The 22,315-nt window shown below is 34.8% G+C and overlaps 5 protein-coding genes across 6 annotated transcripts; 2 read left to right on the top strand and 3 right to left on the bottom strand.

The window, feature by feature from the left end:
- Window positions 1–84: 84 nt before the first annotated feature.
- On the bottom strand, window positions 85–5,690 carry LOC105139731 (deoxynucleoside triphosphate triphosphohydrolase SAMHD1 homolog). Of its 2 annotated transcripts, XM_011046292.1 has the most exons (19): window positions 5,294–5,689; window positions 5,182–5,219; window positions 5,067–5,089; window positions 4,870–4,976; window positions 4,735–4,786; window positions 4,454–4,538; window positions 3,612–3,702; window positions 3,014–3,052; window positions 2,807–2,874; window positions 2,663–2,725; window positions 2,477–2,532; window positions 2,323–2,396; window positions 1,979–2,071; window positions 1,784–1,885; window positions 1,507–1,587; window positions 1,199–1,290; window positions 1,051–1,066; window positions 642–752; window positions 85–541 (listed from the first exon to the last, which is right to left on the bottom strand). In XM_011046292.1, exons 1-19 carry the CDS (start codon window positions 5,405–5,407, stop codon window positions 440–442), a joined length of 1,407 nt encoding a protein of 468 aa, XP_011044594.1. In that variant the 5' UTR covers window positions 5,408–5,689; the 3' UTR covers window positions 85–439. The 2 variants fall into 2 exon arrangements, with proteins under 2 accessions (XP_011044594.1, XP_011044602.1); XM_011046300.1 differs by lacking the exon at window positions 5,182–5,219 and having other exon boundaries at window positions 5,294–5,690.
- An 837-nt stretch (window positions 5,691–6,527) lies between these two features.
- On the bottom strand, window positions 6,528–7,325 carry LOC105139720 (18.1 kDa class I heat shock protein-like). The gene has a single exon (XM_011046283.1). It carries the CDS (start codon window positions 7,180–7,182, stop codon window positions 6,700–6,702), a length of 483 nt encoding a protein of 160 aa, XP_011044585.1. The 5' UTR covers window positions 7,183–7,325; the 3' UTR covers window positions 6,528–6,699.
- Window positions 7,326–8,975: 1,650 nt separating this feature from the next.
- Window positions 8,976–9,737, bottom strand: LOC105139713 (18.1 kDa class I heat shock protein-like). Its single transcript, XM_011046271.1, has one exon. The coding sequence runs from the start codon at window positions 9,630–9,632 to the stop codon at window positions 9,156–9,158; it is 477 nt and encodes a 158-aa protein (XP_011044573.1). The 5' UTR covers window positions 9,633–9,737; the 3' UTR covers window positions 8,976–9,155.
- Window positions 9,738–14,489: 4,752 nt separating this feature from the next.
- Window positions 14,490–15,394, top strand: LOC105139705 (uncharacterized protein At5g22580-like). Its single transcript, XM_011046265.1, has 2 exons — window positions 14,490–14,836; window positions 14,925–15,394. The coding sequence occupies exons 1-2, from the start codon at window positions 14,652–14,654 to the stop codon at window positions 15,121–15,123; spliced, it is 384 nt and encodes a 127-aa protein (XP_011044567.1). The 5' UTR covers window positions 14,490–14,651; the 3' UTR covers window positions 15,124–15,394.
- A 348-nt stretch (window positions 15,395–15,742) lies between these two features.
- On the top strand, window positions 15,743–17,182 carry LOC105139699 (uncharacterized). Its single transcript, XM_011046253.1, has 2 exons — window positions 15,743–16,893; window positions 16,992–17,182. Exons 1-2 carry the CDS (start codon window positions 16,167–16,169, stop codon window positions 17,093–17,095), a joined length of 831 nt encoding a protein of 276 aa, XP_011044555.1. The 5' UTR covers window positions 15,743–16,166; the 3' UTR covers window positions 17,096–17,182.
- The last annotated feature ends 5,133 nt before the right edge of the window (window positions 17,183–22,315 follow it).

Here is a 22,315-nt window from a genome sequence, read left to right as displayed (position 1 = left end):
GAATAACAATAACCCATGGTTTCTTCTACCTCCACCAGACCAACCCAGATGGATGGAGGTGGGCTGTATCAGACCCAATAACAATATTTCTAATTTGCTTTCATCATTTCTTGAAAATGAACAAGGTTCGAACTTAATTAAATGCATCTTCAAATCACTTTGAGAAAGCAGCGTGAATGTTCAAGACGTTCGATGAGAGATGCAATTCACTTCTCATCATGCTTCGTCTCTCGAATCCCTCCTACATTCGCAATGATGACATGAACACCAGCTCAATCTCATGAAGATCATGCGGGCACAGGGATACCTGGATCTACACTGCTCTCCGCTATTAACCAGGTATATTATGTTCCCTCAAAATGTTCAAAAACAAAAATCATCTTACATTAATTTTTCCTTGCTAGATAGAATGGACAGACAATCAACACTTCGTTAAACCTTACACTCGTCGTTTCTTCTTCTCTGGAGTTGCATGTACTTGCGCCTTAATCCCATACTTGTTTAGCTGGAAGTTTTCAAAAGCCTCAGAGATTGCTCCTACCTGTTACATGATGTTCAGAAAGAGAAATGATACTGGAAATAGTATGATATGGTTAGGCATCCATTTGCAATCAAACTACTATGTCATTTGGATCTCAAACCAGTTCAGGCTTTTTGGCGTAGACCCTGACTATCATATCTTGAAAGCATGTAGGCAGCAAGTGACTGATGCGATCATCAGGTATGGAAAATTTTTCTTCACTCTCATAATCCTAAACAGGAGAGAAGAAAAAGAAATAAAACCATGTGTAAAAAATTGAATATTATATGGGTTCTGGCTTGAGCATATAATAATGTCGAGTTCCACTCTAATCCTCTCCTAAAAGTTCATCCAATTCATTACTTTTAGATGATAGAAACTCCTGCAATTATGATAACAGTGTGAAAATGCCGTCAACTAAGCAGAATCGTGAACAAAAGTCAAATAGTCATTTTAGGGACCAGATAACATCCAACTAAACTAAAACTAGAATGCATGACAATTGAGGTTAACAAAGTAGATTAGATTACCTTGAAAAAACTGATTCTGGAGAAGATTACAAGTACCAAACAAAGAGAAACAAAAATTAGTAGAATTTACTGTTCAACCCAAAATTACAACAAAAAAGTGATGCCATGTTCAAATATAAAATAGTTTCCCTTGTACTTTGTCAAGTACCTTTCAAGAGGATTATGCCTTCCACGAGTCAAATCAATCCTCACATTGCTTACAGCAACATCCTCCTCCTTCAGTAGCACCCCACCATTTTTCTGCCGAAAAAAAAAAAGCTTATATAGTAGAAGTTGTGCTCGGCAAACACAAGAAAGGGAAATTTGACATGCCCAACCCCCCAAACACACACACACACACACCCCCACGAAAAATGGGGAAAAGCAGCAGCAGCAGCAAGCACACTCCCATTTTGTATGGAAATGTTTGTGCGATGACCTTAATTCTCAAAGCATAAAATGAAAGGTGTGTAAAACCTGGGAACAAACAATATCCTGTGCAGTGATGTCTTTGAAATTTTCTATTTTGTCCCTTGGAACAGCATACTCATTGCAAAACTGCCACAAGGAAAAGGAAATTGCTTAAACTTCACCACCCACACACCGTATCTGAAACCGTAGTGTAAAAAAGCATGCTACTAGCATCACATGCAAATACATGAATTACAATGCTTCCTTCAATACAATTTAACATACGAAATAAAAGGAAAATTATATTATTTAAAGAAAGTTTTAAACAGCAAAAATTCACTACCTGGTAAAGATTTCTCGTGCGTATGCGTCGGATCAAATTCCTAGATTCCCTTAGTTGTTGGTTTGGAGCTGTCTCAATAGTTTTGATTATTGAATCATCTAACTGCATTCTCGATAACAAGCAAAGCACAACATTATCTTAGAATAGGAAATAAACTATCCACCCCAGCTTCTTATAGAAAACAGCTTTCATTACCTTCCAGTATTCTGAAGGATCTTCAATGAAAGATGAAATTTGCAGATAATCATTTGCTTCCACCAAGGCATCTACAATCATCAGCTCTATAGCCTGCAATAGCATCAACATCATAATAGCCGCTTTGATCTTCAAATCAAGTGAGGAAAATGAGCAATAGAACAAAAGATAAAAAAATAATAACTTGACAGGCAAAGAAAAAGAAGGAACGAAATGTCACAGGGAAAACATGTCAAAATGACAGAAGCAGCTGAAGAATACTACACTTTTCTGTTCTTCTTTTTTTTTTTTAGATTCGAAGGGATGTGCCACCAGGGAAAACAATAACCAATCCTAGTTGATACCTTTACTTTTGGATGAACATAAACTGTACGATAAAGATCCGCGCGAGTAGCAAACAACTTATGGACAGTGAGATCTGCCAAAATACCCAAAATTATGAAAATGACAATAAAGACCATAATTAAATTTCTTCATGGATGGATAGAAGATACTAACACTCCTTGGCGCGATAACAAATCTCATCACCCATAACTCGCATTGTCTGCATCAACCTACAAAATGAAGAGCATATAGCACTCGAAAACTATTCCAATATATTACTAATGCTTTGCTAGGTAATAAATTGTATTAATGCACCAGCTGCAGAAAAAAAAGAACTGACTCAGGGATATTAACAAACACCTCTGAAACTCAAAACTGCATCCAAGACCGCAAGCTCGGCTGTCACGGGCAATGTAATCAAACCTGTATATCAACAGTATCATGAATCAAAAGAAGAAATGTAGCACATAATTTAGTAATGGAAAATCCCTAAACTTCACTCACTTGTCCACATCAACTCCATTTCGACCATTCGCAACAATATCATACAAAAAGCGCTTCTCACCTGCACGCTGCACATCGAAGCAAACCTATAAATGTTGAAATAAGACCAAGATGATAAAAAAAAAAACAGTATGTTTCAACAAGTTCTTTCACCCCATTTTATCAATATATTGCAACATGATGGAGAACCTAGAAAAAAAACCTTACATTTTTTGGTGCTGATCCTGAGCTAGCTAGTATCATCTCCTGTAAATAAATGCAAAGTATATATAAAAATCATGACCAAAAGAAAAAACCTCAGAAAGTTTTTTTGTTTTTCATCCTACAAAATCCATGAACCACGTTACTTTATCAAAATGAAAAGGAAATGAAATGAGAACATATAAGGATCAGGTTACAAGATGGATTTCTAGATGAGAAAAAATGGAACGCCCAAACTATCATCACAGGTGCACATACGAGCCTATAAATTAGTATAGCATGACCTTGCACGCATATTATAATTTGAACCGTGGGCATAGCTTCCATGCATGCGATCTAGAAATACCTAAAGGAGCTTCCAAACATGTTAAGAGATTAGAAAAATATGATATACAGTCTCTATGGCTCAAATTACTGTTGAATTATCAATTAGAAAGCAAAAAACCCTTTATAAGATCCATTGTTTCTTTCAAAAAGTCAATCCGCACCTTGTCTTTTGATTTTACTTCACATGATTCATTGAACCTGTAGCTTGCATCTGAATGCTAGTCACGTATTCAAGAAAGATAATGTGAAATAGAATTTCCAAAAAATATCAAATTACCTTAACTTTTCTCATCATTTCAGAGTCAACGTCTATATGGTGCTTATCAACAATATGATCAACCATTTTTGTTGACATTTGCTCATGCGACCTGGTAAGTATAACAATGTCATAAACAGATATTGAAATGATTTTTGAAACAATATATAAGAAAGGAAGAAGAAGAAGCAAACACATTCAAGCTTTGTTACCTTTTTATCTATTAAGAAACAATATTTTAAACACTAAGATTCAGGAGAACAAATTCACACAAAGAAAAGCAAGCAAAAGACCCATTCAGATTTGTTATTTTTGGAGTATAGGTTCAGTATTTAACATATAGTGGTTGGATAAAGCTTAAAAGGCAGTAGAGTTATTGATTAGGAAAAAAAAACTCAAGTGGACTGGTTTAGCTATATATCTCTTAGGAGTTTTTGCGACGTCCTTTTCATAAGAAGATTAAAAGGATTTATGGTAAATAAAACGTGACAATTCAATACATCCAATTTTATTAGAATTATAATATGAGGAAAATAAGAACAAGGTGAAGAACATTCATGAGGGAGAGTTAAAAGTTTAACGATTAGTAACTTTATTAATTAGTAGATTCCAAGTGGCAACATCTCATTGGGTTCATTTTACCACTTGTCGAGTTCTGATTGGCTAATATGGTGACTTGACAACAATTAACTCATTGGATTGATTTAGTCTTGCACCTATATAGATAGATTTCTGGAATGGAGGTCGTTTCTCAAATATTAACCCCTCAAATTTAGGCTTCTAATTCTACGGCATCCATCCAACAATTGATTTGTATGATCACAACACACACACACACACGCTTTCTAAGATGTAAAATGTACCATTCCGTGCCATTCATAACCAGAGGGAGAAACTCGGATTGAAACAAGTGACTGAAGGGACCGTGACCCACATCATGTAGAAGTCCTACAAATTGAATGAAAAAATTACAAAACGAAAAACCGCGACACCAGCTAACATTAAAGAGAGGCACTTGCCTTGCATTTGGTTAGTGTCCTATAACAAAAGAAACTGGATAGAAACATGTTTGGTTGGGAAGACAAAGATATGAAAATAAATCTATCTCCGGGGCAACAACGCTATATATAACATGTTGAACTACCTGCAAGTTTCACCGTCTGAATATCAAAATTATCAATACCTAGCTCCAAACCCTGTAATCATCAGTAGCAAATATGAAAAATAAAAACGCCGCAATTAAGAGGATTGGTGCTAGGTAGGTGTATGACTCTATTACCTGGTACTTTTTGAGCATTTGCACAGCTTCGCCAGCAAGCCAATACACGCCGAGAGAATGTTCGAACCTGGTATGCACAGCCCCAGGATAAACCATATGCGCAGCACCTGAGACACCCGGAAACCGTGACTAATTTGCATAATTAAAAAATAATTAAATAAGAAAGTTATTTTTCAGGAAAAGAACACAGAACTCACCAAGTTGTTTAAGGTCCCGCAGCCTGTAACAAATAAATAGGCAAGCATTACGTGACATTGCATAATTCAGGAAAGAAATTATATATGAGAAAACAACAAAAATAGAAAGCAAAACCTTTGAAACTGCTCTGTATCAATGAACTTTAAAGAGAGCTGCAGTCCAAGGGAAAAAATGAAAAAAATGAAAAAAAATAATAATTACAGAGAGATAAAGGGAGTAAGGGTACCGGATCGAGGTAAATGTTGCCGTGGACATTATCGTGAACGTGTTTGGATAGTCGGGGATTTGAAAAATCGGAAACTGGAGGCAGTGGGAGTTCTTCGTTGCCATAAGCCCCCATTTTCTTCAGTAGAAATAAGTGGTGGATTTTCTTAATTTTTTATTTTTTTTTGGAATGTAAAGCCTAAAGAGAAGAAGCCCTGCAGAATTTAATTTAATACCCTGACAGTCTGAGTTCGCTTGCGTGCGAGGGTTTTAAAATAAAAGGAGGAGGTTTTGTTTATACTCCAAGAGAAGGATTTGTTGCGTAGGAGGCCGTAGCTGCCTTGCTAGTGACATGTTGGGCCCTTTGCTACACTTGTAATGAAATCCAGCCTGGCGGCGGGTGTATACTGTATAGTTGCCGGAACAATCCCGGCATCTGACTTCAAACAAAAAAAAACTCAGGTCATTATGCTGTGAGTTTACTTGGTGGATTAATGAGTGAGTCAACATCGATATTTTTTTTATTAAAATGATTTTATTTTATTTTATAAGAAAAAAATCTTGGTATTTAACCAATTACATATAATCAAATTAACAGGATCACCCATCGAAACCTATTATATTTCAAGTTATAAACTTCTCAGTAAATCCGAGTTTAACAATTATGAGAAGGTGCTCAAGGGATTTATAACCATGAAAATATTGTGCGTGTTTTTTCTCGAGCATGCCAAATTGCCAGTCAGTTAGGATTTGATTTTCCATTAACTATAATAGTTAGCAGCATATGGGCTGGTATGCTAGATGTCAGTGGTAGGTACAAGACAGAGTATCGTGTAGTTTTGAGAAATAAAACCAGAAGAGGACAAGTTTTATTTTGAGAAATAAAAGATATTTAAGAAAATAATATTTATTTTATTTGAGAAATAAAACCAGAAGAGGACAAGTTTAAGCGTTTTTTTAAAAAAAATACATGAACAGAAGTTAGTACTTTTATGATACTTTTTTTCTTCTGAATTTGTAATCTGAAAATATTTATAATTCAAAAATATAAATTTGTTTTGCCTTGTTATTAACATTTTATTGCTCAGCAATAAGACACAAGCTTGATTCAAATTATTTGTACTGAAATTGGCTTGTCTTCTTCTACAGTAATTGCCCTTCCGGCTGATGAATTTGTCCTGTTAAACAGAAGCTCATGTTATTGCTGTCAATGTATCCAGATCATGTGTTAATCATATAAATCAATAATCTCAAAGTTCAGAAAATCACAAGGAAGACAGGAAATTTGATTAACAAAACTGTAATCTTACATTGCAATACACTGAAGGCATGCGAATGCTAACAGGGAGACCAAGATTCCTAGTATAGTTTATAAAGGACAACACATGCATATGCAGATACAGATGTTAGAAGTAAGGACTGATTATCTCATTCAGAGATTTCTACAGTCTTGACATCAGGTTTCTTGACTTCCTCCTTAGGCACAGTGACAGTAAGAACCCCATTCTCCATACAAGCCTTAATTTGGTCCATCTTGGCATTCTCAGGCAGCCTAAACCTCCTCAAGAACTTGCCACTGCCACGCTCCACACGATGCCATGTGTCGTTCTTGTCTTCCTTCTCCACGTTCCTCTGTCCGCTAATCTGGAGCACTCTGTCATCTTCAATTTCTACCTTTACCTCCTCCTTTTTAAGCCCCGGAAGATCTGCCTTGAAGACATGGGCTTCTGGGGTCTCTTTCCAATCAATGCGAGTGTTAACAAAAGCTGGATTTTCACGAGAAAGGAGAGAGTTTGAAGAGAAAATGAAAGCGGCTAAGTCCTTGAACGGATCCCAGATGTCTAGTGATGAGAATGGATCGAAGATGCTGTTGCCTCGTTGGTTGTCAAAGAAGCTTGGAATCAATGCCATCTCTCTCTTCTTTCTTTGTCGGATACAATCTTTTGGCTTGATGACTAGCTGTGGAATTCTCGATTGCCTCTTGCTCTCAGATTTTTCTTGATAATGTGAGAACGATGAGACAGGTTTGGTATATTTATAAGACGTAAGGGAGGAATCTGGTTTGTTCTGGACAATGGAGTGAGAACTGATTGTGGAACATTTTGGGTCCAACGTCGGATTAACAACTGGTAGTTCAACGAGCTTTCTAGTAAATTCTTCATCTTTTCGGCCGTGGATTGAAATTTATGGACTTGTTCGATAGGGTTTTGAACTTCCAATGGGCTCAAACCCATGTCTCCTATTTTGCTTATAGGCCCCTGTAATCGACATGACATTAATTGAGTTTTTTAATTTAAAAAAAAATACAGTTAAACTGTTTAGCATAAAGTCAATTTAGATTTAAAAAATTGAATCTAACAAAGTTGTTGATGTTTCGATTTTAGTTATTGTTTTTTTTTTTAATGATTAGTTGTCATTATTGATAGATAACTTTTTAAAACTATTCATCATATATTTTTCTCAAATCATTTTATTTAAGATTATAATTCAATTTTAAAAACTTAAAAATTTCATTTAAGTTTGATGATTGTTTTGAAGATATACTATCAACGTTGTTAAATTATCAAGTTAAAATAGATTAAACGAAGTTGTTAATAATGATCTTCTTCTAATTGCTTTTTTTTTCTAGGATTAGTTGTGATTATTGATAAATAACTTTTTAAAACTATTCATCATATATTTTCCTCACTTCATTTTATTTAAGATTATAATTCAAATCTTCAAACTTAAAAAAATCATTTAAGTTTGATGATTATTTTGAAAACATAATACCAACGTTTTCTACCATTAAATGCTGTCATGGACGCGTGAAAGCGTTTTGGCAATCTGGTATTTGCGAAATAGGAAATTGGAGATAAAGATGGTCTTTCATTTCTGAAAACTCCCATTTACAAGACGTAAGCCTGCTTGTCAAGGAATTATAACCATGAAAATATGGGGTATGTCATTTATCTCTACCATCCCCATGAGTTGGTAGTGGAAACCCAGAAGAGGATTTTCCATGATTAACAACAGGACATCGCATGGGTGGAGATATAAATTTTCTAGTGGATGTGATCACAAATTTGTGAGAATAACTTGAAAACGTCAAGAAAGATCCTTCTCACTGTCCGCGTTCTTCAAGGTGAAAACTCCAGATTTAAGAGGGGGAGACGGAAATGGTGGCGCGCAGGGGGGAGCAGGCTCTTCTAATAAGTGGTGTTTGGCTCTCCATTATTAACTGGTAAAATCTGCATTTATTCAATATTTTCTGGTGGGCTTCAACCTGAATGCAAATTGTGTGTGATGAAGCGTACATCTGTTTTACTTTCTACAAACAATAAAAACAGATCTGTAGTTTTTGTCGATTGGCTTCGAACTTGGTCTCCTTATGTTGAATATATCCGTTTGAAATATATTTCATTGTTGTTTGGAATTACCAATTTTATATCATAAAAACAAAAAATAGACATTCCGAAGAGGAAAATTGTCAAATCTATCCGAGAATTAATCCAGGAAAAGGCCTTGTTCAAATTTGAATCAAAGCGCTAAAATCATGAATTGCACTATATCAATACCTCAACTAAATAAATTAAAATTCAATTGAGCTACAGTTTCGAGTCTTAAATTTGTACGATTAAGCTGTTAGACCAGATTGGGTTAACAAGTATGCTCCACGGAAGTGAAAGAGTAAACATGAAGAAGGAAAGAAACACATCAGGAAGGAAAGGGAGAGTGGGATGAAAAATTTCTTCAGCAAAATTGTTGTGTTATGTAATACAATGAACACTTTAGCGCATTTTAACAGGGAGGCCAGAACTTCCAACTACTTGAGAAAAACAAACACACAAAAGAACCATAATTCTTACAAACAGGGGATATTAACCAATAGGCATCTGTCTCCTTCAACCAAGGATTTCAATTGCCTTGAGTTCAGGTTTCTTGACTTCCTCCTTAGGCACAGTGACAGTAAGAACCCCATTCTCCATTGAAGCCTTAACCTGATCCATCTTGGCATTCTCAGGCAGCCTAAACCTCCTCGAGAACCTGCCACTACTACGCTCCACACGATGCCATGTGTCGTTCTTGTCTTCCTTCTCCACACTCCTCTCTCCGCTAATCCGAAGGACTCTGTCATCTTCAATCTCAACCTTCACCTCCTCCTTCTTAAGCCCTGGAAGATCAGCCTTGAAGACATGGGCTTCTGGGGTCTCTTTCCAATCAATGCGGGTGTTAACAAAAGCTGAATTTTCACGAGAGATGAGGGGATTAGAGGAAGTGAAAGGGAAGTCCTTGAGTGGATCCCAAATGTCAAAAGAAGAGAATGGGTCCAAAATGCTACTGCCTCGTCGGTTGTTAAATAAGCTTGGAATCATTGCCATCTTCTTTTTCAGAGAATTAATATCTGCTGGACTGCTGCTAGTATTTTGATTGCTTCTTCTAGTTCTTGATTCTTCTGCATGAAAGACAGTTACGGAACAAGTCGGGTATTTATAAGAAGTAAAGGAGGCATCTGGTTTGTTCTGGATGATCGAGTTGTACGCCGATGAAAGAAGATTCTCAAGGACAACCAAAAACATCAGATAAAAATTAGAAGATTGACGAACTCTCTCGTAAATTCCAGAATCCTCTCGGCCTTGAATTGAAATGTGTGGATTTGGAATTCAATTGGGTCTGACTTAGTAATGGGCTGAAAGCCTTTGTTTTCTCATCAAATGTATTGTTCCGTAGGGACCCAATTGATGGCCCAAGCTAGTCATGAAATAATGAGGTCCAAGTCAACATGGCCGAGAAACTCACACGACTCAGAGCCGAAAAAATATCGGGAAATTTTCCTAAGCAGCTATAAGTGTCTTCTGCTGTAATCACAAGAGGAAAAATGACATTTCAAGTATACTCTATATTGAAGTTCAAACTTCGAAATGAGCAGGAAACTACAAAATATACTACTTGGAAGTCGTGTTATAGGCAGTGATGTTCGGAATTGTGGTTAAATTATGATTTTGAGAACATTTTAATTTGTTTTTTTTTAAATTATTTTTTTTTGTGTGTTTTTTGTATTTTTTTTTATGTTTTTAATATATTTTAAAACAAAAAACACTTTAAAAAATAATTTGAACAAATAAATTAACTTGTGTTCGTGATTTTCAGTTTAAATTGTTACTCCTTCTCATACGTGACACATGAAAGACAGAGATGAAAGCATAAGATGCAAATTCCAATTGATTATGCATCTATCCAAGGTTGATATTATAGCTAGTCGTATAATTGATTCCCTTTGCAAATCGTAGAATTCAAGGAACCTTAAAAGTATTTTGTAAATTCCAGTCCATCTATACCGGCATCTAAAGAAATAAATTACATTAGAAAAGAAAGCCAAATAAAATACATGGTTTTGATTCTTCCTTCAATTTCTCAGAGACCAAACACATTATGTCGAATATTTTTGACGTGAAGTTTGGTGCAGTGATTAAAAACTGGGAGGAAGAAGGAATTTACTTGCCTGAACAAACACGCCAGAACGAGGCGCATAACATCTGGGCCGGTGCTGGTATTCTTTTATTTTTATCATAAATCCAAGCCGAGGGCCTGAAAACAGAGATCACAGAGTCCAAGTAAGAGTGCTGGGGCCCTTCCAGGTTCAATTAATTGAAGGGAAAGAAGCAAATTTATTTTGACGTCGGCTAACTATGCTTTTGTTTTTTTTATTCGATGATGAAAAGTATTATCAGATCAGTTAAAATTATTATTTTTTAAAATGATTCTACGACACATCATTTATATTATCGACTTGATGTTTTAAAATAACCAGGATGCTATCCTAAGATTTAGAAGAATAAAACATATATTTTTTATATTGACTTAATGTATTAAAATAACCCGGAAGGGACACCAAAATTGCATTTTGCTCGGCACATTTGCCTGTTCTTTTAGGACCCAAACGTACGAGGGCTTCAAGATTGTTCGAGTGTCCTTATTCAAGTTGTCCTTAACTCCGTGTCCTAAAACCTCCTGTCCCCGTCCTAGATGGAGCAGCAGGCAACCGCACTCAATAGGATGTGGAGCCCTTTTTTGAACTAATACCGCCAACACTTGTTAACGTTTGGGACGTACAAACAAGAAGACGTGTACTCAACCATTATTCCCTGCACGAGGGGGGGTTTGCCCCTCCTGTCGGTAGGGTGAAAAGAGCCACAAGGTGAATTCATAAACCTAGAATCGGGGGAAAATAAAATAGATGCCATCTCCTCTAGAGTAAATAATTGATAGTCATGATCAAAATACAAGTATAGACCCCTCTAGCATCTCCGGTGTATTGGTTTTTTAGCTGTTATAGTTGATCTGAAGTTTTTTTTCTCTTTAAAAAAAAATCATTGGATCATTAAATTAAATTAAATTTGATCATCACTTTTATTAAAATGATATTTTAAAAAAAAATCTTAAAATTAATCTAGTTGGATTTAGACTGGATATAATGATTTAATTAAATTTAGTTAACCAAGATTCATCTTTAATTTCCTTTTTTTATTTAGCTTGAAACAAGCCCATCCCATGTAGTGAATTGTAAGTTGTTTTTGGGTAAACCTGCTGCACCAAGTGTTTTAGACTATAATTGATTTAGATACAGTAAGAAATTATGAAATTTAGTTCCGTTTTATGGTGAAATGAAACGTTTATACTTGATTACTTTTGTTGGCAAACATTTTTAAGTTTTCCCTCAATGTATAATCGTTTTTTAATATATATTGTTCTTACAAAAGAAATTTGCAGGATTCAAGAAGGCAAGTGCAGTAGCCGAACAAGCGAGTTGAATAAAAAAAAAATTTTAAAAAAACAATGAACCTGCTACCAAATCTATCAAATTTTTAGAATATGTTTGTTTTTTATGTTTTAAAAGCACTTAAAAAAATTTAACTTTAAATTAATGTTTTTTATGGTATTTTTATACTATTTTAATGTATTGATATTAAAAATTATTTTTAAAATATAAAAAAATATTATTTTACTATATTTTTAAATAAAAATTATTTTAAAAAATAATATATTATTAAATTCCCAAACAACTTTTAATTTAAAATTGTTTACAATAGAAATTTGAGCAGAGCCGTTCAATCCAGTTTTGTTTTTTCAAGAAGATTTGAGGAATTTCTTCAATTTGATTTTTACCAATCCTACGTACGTATGAGCATGGTATTGTTACAAAAATTATAACCCATCAAACATCTTTTCAGAACCGAACAAAGAAAATCTAGCTGGCCAATAACCCATCAATTGAACCAGTGACATGGTGATCGGCTTCCTCAATCTATTGTACAGTCACCAATCAAACTGTTTTTCGGTCCCACGAATTTTGGTACATTGTATAATTTTTGTTTGTATCTTTATGTCATCAGAGGCCCTCCATGGAGTCTTTCACAGCAGAATTATTTTGCAGGCTAATTTTTCTTCTGGCATCACCTGTAAGCCATGCCACTGGCCTCGTTAATTTGAGTTTAACAGTAAGGTGTTCAAGATTAACTAAGGAGTTCACCACCCTGTTCAAGATTTGATCAGTTAATTAACCAGAAACTATTGAGCTTGTAGTTAAGATGATGACAAGTAATTTAGGACAAAAAGGTGATGACAGTAATTAATCATGATCAACTTACCAGATTAAGCTAGAAATGAAGGTGGGAAATGCCCGGCATTTTCTGTCAATTTGAAGCCAAATCTACGAGGAACTTCCAGTTAAACTTGATTTACTTTTTTTTTCTTTTTTCCTTGCTTTCTATATTGGCTATTAAGCTAGCTAATGACATTGCAAACAGAGATGGTCAAGATCTTGAAGGAGTCATGTGGGTATGGTTACTCAATAATTAAAGAAGATTACTAGTTCGTAGTGTCCAATGTCTGTGGTTTAACCGGCAACTCCAACCAAAAAGTAAGAAAACTACCCATCAATGTTCAGATTTGAAACAACACGTCAACACCACTATCTCTTGGGTGGATATGCTAATATTTCTCTAAAGCATAGATGCCAATATGTCAAAAAAACAAAAAACAAAAAAAGGCTTGTAGATCATTGCTAAACTGAGAATCTAAACAAATCATTTTGAATTGACAGTGTCACATATTGGCCAAATGCCATGAACAGAATTTTAAAGGAAACCATGATCTAGCCATTGACATATTATTCCATTATCAATTGAGTTATAAACCTTTTAGTTTCATCAATTTCATCCCAAACACAATCAACACGCTATAATTCTATATTAAATTTCAGTTTATCGAACCCTAATTAGATCTCAAATCCTCTTCTCTTATCTCTATCTCTATATGTGAAGGGTATCTTGGATATGTAAAATTAGAACTTGATTATATATATACATGTCAGGTGATGTATTTTTGTTAGTTTTGACGGTGGAAACATGACAGGATGATGGGTTAGATAACATATATAAGAACAGATCTATAAGACTCTTAAAGTATAAAACACGCGGAGCCATTTCCCCTCGAAAGTTCTCTTTTGCCAGTGTTATATAACTTTCCCTCAAGACATATTAAAGCTTATTTTAAGTTTGAACGTCTTGGATGTATAGAGAGATACATTATCTTGTATCGGTTATGTTCTGGAGAAGATCTTGGTAGATTTTTTTATGAAAAGAATCAAAAGGTTTAGGATTCAAATGATAAATTAAGGAGTAATACATCAGGGACTAAACTGAAGCTTCTCCAAATTTTAAATGAAATCAGGCTAGTTATAAATTGCGGGGCAATGGTTATCATGCTTTTGCAAGGTGCGTGTAAACTAAAACGTCCAAAATCATGAAATGATCTTAATGACAGTAACCTTACAACTTCCCCTTTCTGTGAAAGGCTTAAATAAAGATTCCTTAAAGATAAGTAGGGATATGGCATCCATTTATGACGACCAAGGAAGGAGCACATGGGAAGGACATGGAGAAAAGTTCAGCAAAAACAATTGTATGCTTAAATTTCAGGAAGGAGTAGTGCTAAAACAAAAGTGCTCTCCCTCAAGAATTATTCCACACACATGAAAAAGAAAGAGAACAAAAGGCCTGTCATATGTGATGATCATGTCCATGGAAAAAAAAAAATAAGATCACACTTGAAATTTCAAATTTCAAGAAATAATACATGGCACTAAACCATCAAGGACCCCATTCATGTGCAAAAGCAAAAAGGTTAAGACAACGGAGACTGGACAATTTTGCTGAGAGTTGGAGCAAAGAAATTATTGACTAGTGGGTCAATAGGCCATGCAATGCATTTATTGTACTTTTCCAGATTTCAAGCTGCATTTGCTGTCCAAGAGAGGGTGAAGATTTGCTAACCCTAGTGGTGAAATGTGCCATTGGGTGTAACAGTGGACAGACAAGACTGTGGAAGTTGACACATGAATGACATTTGCGTGTATATATACTAGGTTTTGGTTAACACATTTGGTGTTCATGGGTGCAGGAGCCATGGGAGAGATCAAGCACTTGGTGGTTGTTAAGTTCAAGGAAGGTGTTGTGGTCGACGATATTGTAAAGGGGATGGAGAAGCTGGTTTCAGAGGTTGATCTTGTCAAGTCCTTTGAATGGTAAGTCTTTATTATTTTATCGAGCCCTCTGCTTCTGTAACTTGCATGTCAATTCAAGCACTCCTATGTTGCATCTTGGTTTTGACAGGGGGCAGGATTCTGAAGGCCCAGAGATGCTTACACAAGGCTTTACTCATTCCTTCTCCATGACGTTTGACAAGAAGGAAGACTATGCTGCATTTCAGAGCCATCCTAACCATGTTGAATATTCTGCTACATTTTCAGCAGCTATTGAGAAAATCGTGGTGCTTTGTTTCCCATCTGTTTGTGTTAAGCCATCGGCATGATCTAGAACATCTCATGATAATAGAAGGCAAAAAAAATGGTGCTTGCATGTGTTTTATAAAGTTTGAAATCATTATGTGGTTGCTTTGTATAATTGTTAGTGGCTAGCTGTTTCCTCTACTAGCTCACCCTATGGATCTTCAACCTCTGTAATATGGAAATGTTTTATGATCATTTTGCTTTTTTATCATCTTTCTGATGAATAGAGATTGCCCTGCTGTGAAATCTATACTTTTGAACCTTATACCTGTTAGTCAAAAGGTGATTAAACTACTCTCTTGACTTTGTTACAAAACCTTGACTTTGTTACAAAACCTTTATCTAATGTAAGCAATGATCCATAAAACATTGGATTCTTAATCATGCAGCAAAAAGCAACCCTTGTCTGCCTATTCGGCTCCTCCCCAGTTCAAAAAGTAAACAAATAGTAAATAAACGGCAGAGTAAATTGTTCCATGACTGCTTCACTGTTCTGCCATAATTTATTCTCAACTTGTATTGGCTCACAATCAGCTGTGTGTAAGAAAATGCACGAGCACAATGAGATCAGCTAACCAGCAAGTGGGCTAATGCCCCATTACTCTCACATATTCACACATCATCAGCTACTAGAGTAGCAAGAGCCAAGAGTCGAACAGAATCTAAAAAGCAACATCACACTGGAAAACAGAGAGTTTCAGAAAGTCAAAAAGGGTCACTGTGAGATTTCAAATTCTACAAAAAAGGGGAAGAAAAAGGAAAAGAAAATATTGAACCTATGGGAAACATAATGTGAATAAATGTCCTTCCATCTCGGTTATCAAAGGTGCCATGCCAGTTGCTACCTAGGGATTAAAAAAGAAAAAGACTAGACAGAAGATAAGATACATTGCAAGGATAAAAGTAGATTCTCTTTTCTCGTGGTTTTTTTATCCTTGATGAATAGAAGCAGATTCTTCTTCATCTACTTACATCTAGTCATCAAGGACAAGAGCCTTGGAATTTTGAATTTTTCTTCACCTGTTCACCATTTCAAAGATCAACAAGCTTAGAAAAAGGAAAGGAAATGCACACATCTAAGAAACTCAACCTTTTCTATCCTCTTCTTCTCACCCTGATCAATTTCTTCTTCACTTCTTCCCTGTGCCAGCATACAGCTTCCACAAGCTTTTGTGGAAAAATCCAAATTCAAACTCCTTTTTGGAGTCCAAATTCGACTGCTAAATCCCCATTAAACCGCATGATCCTATGCAGATCTCAAAAACTGTACTTTAGAACCTCTCTGGGTCTTTTTCCAGTCTCTTCCATTAATTATGCAAGCAAAACACTTACCATTTCTCACTCTTATTGTTCTTCTTCAAGGCACTATATCTCTCCTTCACTTCTATCTGCTGGTTTTCCCTCTCCTCCACAGCCCAACTCACTTCTTCTCTTCAACTGCTTAAATAGCAACTCTCCCATGCCATCATCTATGCTTAACTGCAGTCACTTGAATCCATGTGCAGCTTCTGCTAAAACTCAAAGGCAAAAACTTGAAGCCCCTTATTCCTGTTCACTTGTCGATGATCTTGAAAATCTTGGTAAGGCTTTTCATCCAAAAGATTTGAACTGTTCCCATTACAGTCAGGTGTATAGAAGGTCATTAGACGATGAAGACTACAAGGGATATGAATTAGGTACAAGGATATCATTTGACATTCCTGATCATGTGCCAGATATCTGTAATGAGTGCCAAAAATCTAATGGAAATTGTGGCGTTGGGTTGAAGTGCATATGCCACCCTCAAGATTGTAGTAAGCATATATCCTTATCTGTGATCTCTTCGAATGTTTGGTATTTTGGTTGGTTTTCTTGTCCATCCTGTTTTTAACATTGGTTTCTGATTTTGCAGAAGACAAGGTCATTTCTATGGCAGGATCAACTAAGCCTGTTGACAGTGTCCTCTTATCTGTACTTTCTTTCTTTGTACTGGTGGCTTTCTTCTTCCATTGTTGATGCAAGAGAACTTAAAACTGGATACACAGTTCTTGATTTCTTTTCACATTCCTGTTGTAATAAACATCTAGTACTTGCCTCTCTTTTCTTCCTCTTGTATGTTTAAATTGCGCTTAATCATAGCATTTCCCATGACTGCATAATTGAAGATGATGGGGCAACGGGCATCATGAAATGGACAAGGGGGCTCTGGAAGTGACTATAGGAGAGGAGATGACAAATGATGTAACAAATCAACATTAAAGGCATGCTTAGTGCTAAATAAATTGATTAAAGTAAGAAATAAATAGACCATGTAGCTGGCCCCAAGTGTCAAGAATGGCTTTAGGTACAAGCAGATGAATTCATCTGTAAATACATCCCAATGCTCTGGTCTTTGATAATGTTAGGGGGGAAGAGAGATTTAGAATGATGTTTTCATTAATTACTTGCTGCATCGTAATGAATGGTAGTTTAACTCGTCAGGAGTCATGAGCACCTCCCTTGCTAAAGAAGATGATCTTTTGAAATAGTGTCATTAATTGTATCCTGGCCTCCTGTATGCTATCTGTAAGTACTGCCAGACCATTGAAAGCTGGTTAATGATGATTGTGTTCGTGACAGTGATAGATTTTCATGACTTTTTCTAAAATATTTATTTTTAAAATAATTTTTTTTATTTATTCTTAACAATTTAACCACGTAAACAAATATTATCCACTGACAGATCTAGATTTTGCTTATCATGTATTATTTTCAGAAACAGCTCTTAAATTTTTCAAATTCAATTTATAGATTACTTTATGGTTATGTTTAGCATATCTTATGAAAAATAATTTTTAGCTTTAAATTATATTTTAATTAAAATATTTAAAAAAAAAACATCCAGTACCCGTTAGAAACAAGAAGTTAATGGCTAAAAATCATAACATTTAATTGAATAAAAAATTAAAACTCAAATCAGTAATGGATATTTATTTTAGTAAATATCTATTTTTACTAAAATTTAAAGTTAAAAGATATTTTTTTTTTAAAAAAAAAAAACAATTCAATCGGTATCGTGAATATCCGACGGGGATGCTTTTAAACAATGTCGTAGGATTCTAGACCACGCTGATAAGCTATGACTAGGTCTTATATGACTAATTGAGGTTCCCATTGATTCAAATAATGCGGCCAGCATATAAGCCAAATAGTATTTAATTTCTGATCAAGTCCAATTAATAATTCTTAGTATTGGATTTAGCACATGTTGTGAGGATTTAATTTTACATACAAAACAAGATATTTAACAACAAAAAATACAATTTTTAATTTAAATATTGAATTGGATTGAAATTTAATTAGCATGCTCTACGTAATTAGTTCTATAATTGACTAGTTAATTGTAATTACTTCAGTTGTAATCTTGCACGCGTGCATAAAACGACACACAAACCACATGAGTCATGAGGGTACTGACACACACACACACATAGATATATATTGAAAGGACCGCTTGAAATTAATTCATCCAACTGGAAGAAACCACTTTTGAGCTGTGCATGGAAGAATTATCCAAGCATGCAATGCACAAATATGTTCAAATTTGTGCCGTGACTTATGCAAGCGCGACAGCTTAGTGTAGGGAGTACTGCACTGTGCTTTTATAATGACAGCCTGAAAAGATAGACACTGTTCCAGCCTGAAAAATCAGGAGACGGTTATTTTTTAAAAGATGCAAGAAAAAAAAAATGATAATCAGATAACACTTTAATTGATTTGATAACATGATAAAAAATTAGATAATAATAACAATAACTAAATTAATATATATTATCCAGAGCAAAGATAGATAAACACGCAAAGCTTCATATCTAAGATCATGATATATAAAAATGGCATTAACAAAATTCAACTATAAAAAGGCACCTAAAAAAATCTAATCCAACTTGGCCTATTTTTTTGAACCTTTGATAAAAAAATATTAATAAAATATTAAAGAGTGAAATTAAAAAAATAAAAAATAAGATAAATAACAAAATAAATAATAATAAAAAACTATATTTAATATAAATTAAAATATTATAGAAGCATGAAAACATTATCTAGTAAAAAGTCTGATATAAAATCAACGGGAGGCATGCAGAGAAGGATGGCTATGCATATTTGAACACGTGTCTTGTGATTTGTTTATTGTTCTTGTAATATTTATGTATTTTTGGCTTCGAGAGGGCACAATATAGTTTTTTTTTCCTTACCATAACTTCTGAATTTAAGTGTTTTTGGTTTGAAAAGATATTAAAGTAGTATTTATTATATTTAAAAAAAAATTAATGTGTTAGTATAAAAAATAAAAAATATTTTAGTATATTTTTAAGTGAAAATATTATTTTTAAAAATATCACACACCATAATCTCCTAAGCAACTTTTATAAATAATTTTTTTATCTCAATAATTTTATTATTATTTTTTGGATATTCCAATACCCTATGAATATTTTAATAATGAATTAAGATCAGAAAACATAAATTAAACCTTGTTGTTATTTTTGTATTATTTCAAGTCATCTTAAAATATAAATTTCAACGAGAAAAAAAAATCTCATAAGTTAATCAAGATAAATTAAGAGATTTCTAGAATAATTAAATTCTACTGATAAAAAATTCTCAATTTAATGCAACTTTAAAAATAATATTCACTGCTAATTAATTATATAAAAATTGAAAAATTAATATTCGTTCCCACAGTAATTTATAACACCTGGGCATTTTACTATCATTAACTGTCAACCAAAAGCCCACTGTCTTTATTAAAAAAAACAAATACAGCATAAGCCCAAGATTGCTTGCTCTAACCTGGACTATCAAGCCAGCCATTCTCCTAACAAAAAAACAACAAGAGGCCCACTCACTCTTACGTTTCATTTTAAATCATTAAACTATTATAGCCGTTGCTTGCTCGTTAAGGGATGATATTAATTTATTCATTTTTTTAAATAGCTCTAAAATTAAAAACATATTTATAAATAGCAAGTACAAGGGATGATTTAGATTTTTAAATCACCTACTCATCCTTTACCAATTATTTTTATTAAAAATAATTTAGAATTGTTTCATTTTTTTTAATTCATTTAGAATTAAACCACATAAGTTTAACAAGGTCAATTATGTTATTAAGAACATGTTCATATCTACTTAAATTTTACCAAGTTAATATTTTTTTAATTTAATTTTAAACTCAATCCAAATTAGATTTCAAATCACAACTTTACGAGTTTTTTTTAATCCATCCTTGCAGCTCATATCCAGTTTAACAACTATGCTGGCAAGACAAACTAAATACTGCACTTGAACAAATGAAGAGGATGGCCTTTGAACTAGTAAATATAGTGGTCCTAGAGAGGAACTAAAAGCCCGTCGATTGTTCTCGAAGACAGGTATGGTCTTAAGCTGCAAGGTTAGGAGCTAGGGCGAAAACCAACAATCTAGACACATGCCATGGATTGACCGGCACTCTGTTTGCTCAAGTTTTCCTTTCCAGAATGGCAGAGGTCGTGCTCTTAATGACTCTATGAATGCAAGTGCCCCAATTTACTTCAAGAAAGCACTTTCTAAGTCCATGACTCCCCCTGTTGCTTCATACAAGTATACGGGTCCGCGATCATTTTCCACATGTCAAGAATCTGGAAAAAATCATAGAAATCTTGCCTAATAATTGACTTGGATTTTCCTTGGATCTTGTTTTGTGCTGGAGGACCTAACATTATTGTATCTGGATAGCATGCATGGAGAGTTTGAGTAAATAAAGCTAACCAAGGAGATATATATTGGAAATCTCAAGTCCCAATTATCAGAACTCTAACAATGGGGAGAAGGAAGGATCTTCAAGCCTCGGATTCAGTTTGAATTAGTGACTGGGAAGTGCTTTCGGTCCATTGCGTCTGCGATTCTCACCACATTTTCTATTAGATTTCTAGCATTTGCAGGTCTTGTTTTCCGTCTGGTACTGCGGTAGTGTGACGGACCCTGATTTTATTATGCAGGGAGATCAGGAAGAAGAAACGATGCGTGTCTGGAGAAGAAATGAAAAGGAAGGTTAAGACAATTCTAGAAATACAATCCAATGGCTGATAATCATAGAGACTGCTGATGAAGACACGTGGGAAGCACTTGGGAGACAGCTGGACACACTTAAATTAATATCATTTTAAAAATTATTTGAGCAGGGATATTTGGGTTTTTCCCTTTTCAGCTAATGCCAGATATTTCAAGAAAATGGGGGCGAAAATGAAGGGCATGGGCAATCCACCCACGAACAGCCTATCTTCCTGGCAGCAACCACTTGACAGTTTTGGCTAAGATGGCAGTCCCTCCCTCCAAACACTGAAATGCGGTGGAAGTTCTTGCTATTAGGAACTTGGAAGTGCCCTCAAGCTCGAGCAGAATTAACCAGCTTTTACTTTCACTGGCAATGAATCTGAGAGAGACAGTAAATTCTTGCATGCCTGATATGATTACCACAGTGTGCTATGAGATACTCTCATTAAATTAAAAGAGTATTGGAATTTACTGTCAGTTCGAAAATACGACATCGTAGAGAAATTCAAGAACACCTGGACCTTCCCTGGCACTAACTTACAATCAGAATCAGCCTCACAGTGCAGTTAGTGGAAGCAACGTGAAGATTTCACAAAGCAAATCTAGCCTACCTAGCTACCATTCTCGTCTTCACAAACTTTTCCCTTTTACCAACTCCTTTTCTTTTCTTTTTTCCTTTTCCATACCCTTTTTACATGTCTCGATATGTTAATGGGTTCTCCCTCCCTCCCTCGTCTTCTTCTATAAAAAACAAGAACAAACAATCATCTAAGTGATGGCCAAGTGGTAAGAGATTGGGATCAAGGGGTTTGCTTCCTCTGTAATCTCATATTCGAGTCCTTGGTTGCTCATATGATAGCCACTGAATGCTTACATGGTCGTTAACTTCAGGACTCGTGGGATTAGTCGTGGTGCACGCAAGCTGGTCCAGACACTCACGTTAATCTAAAAAAAAAAAAACAAGAACAAACACCTATTATTCCATATCCATGCGTACTAGAGAAATTTCATTGTCTTTACGTTGATATCGAAGTTTAAGGTATCTCTACAAATAAATAAATCAAATATAGATATATTATGTGATCAAGAGTTAATCACAAGATTAGAAACTGATATCGAGTCCTTGGTTGCTCATATGATGGCCACTGAAGGCTTACATGG

Source organism: Populus euphratica, unplaced genomic scaffold (assembly GCF_000495115.2).
Source record: "Populus euphratica unplaced genomic scaffold, PopEup_1.0 scaffold3.1, whole genome shotgun sequence".
Lineage (NCBI taxonomy): Eukaryota > Viridiplantae > Streptophyta > Magnoliopsida > Malpighiales > Salicaceae > Populus > Populus euphratica.
This window is presented reverse-complemented; position numbering and strand designations above follow the sequence as displayed.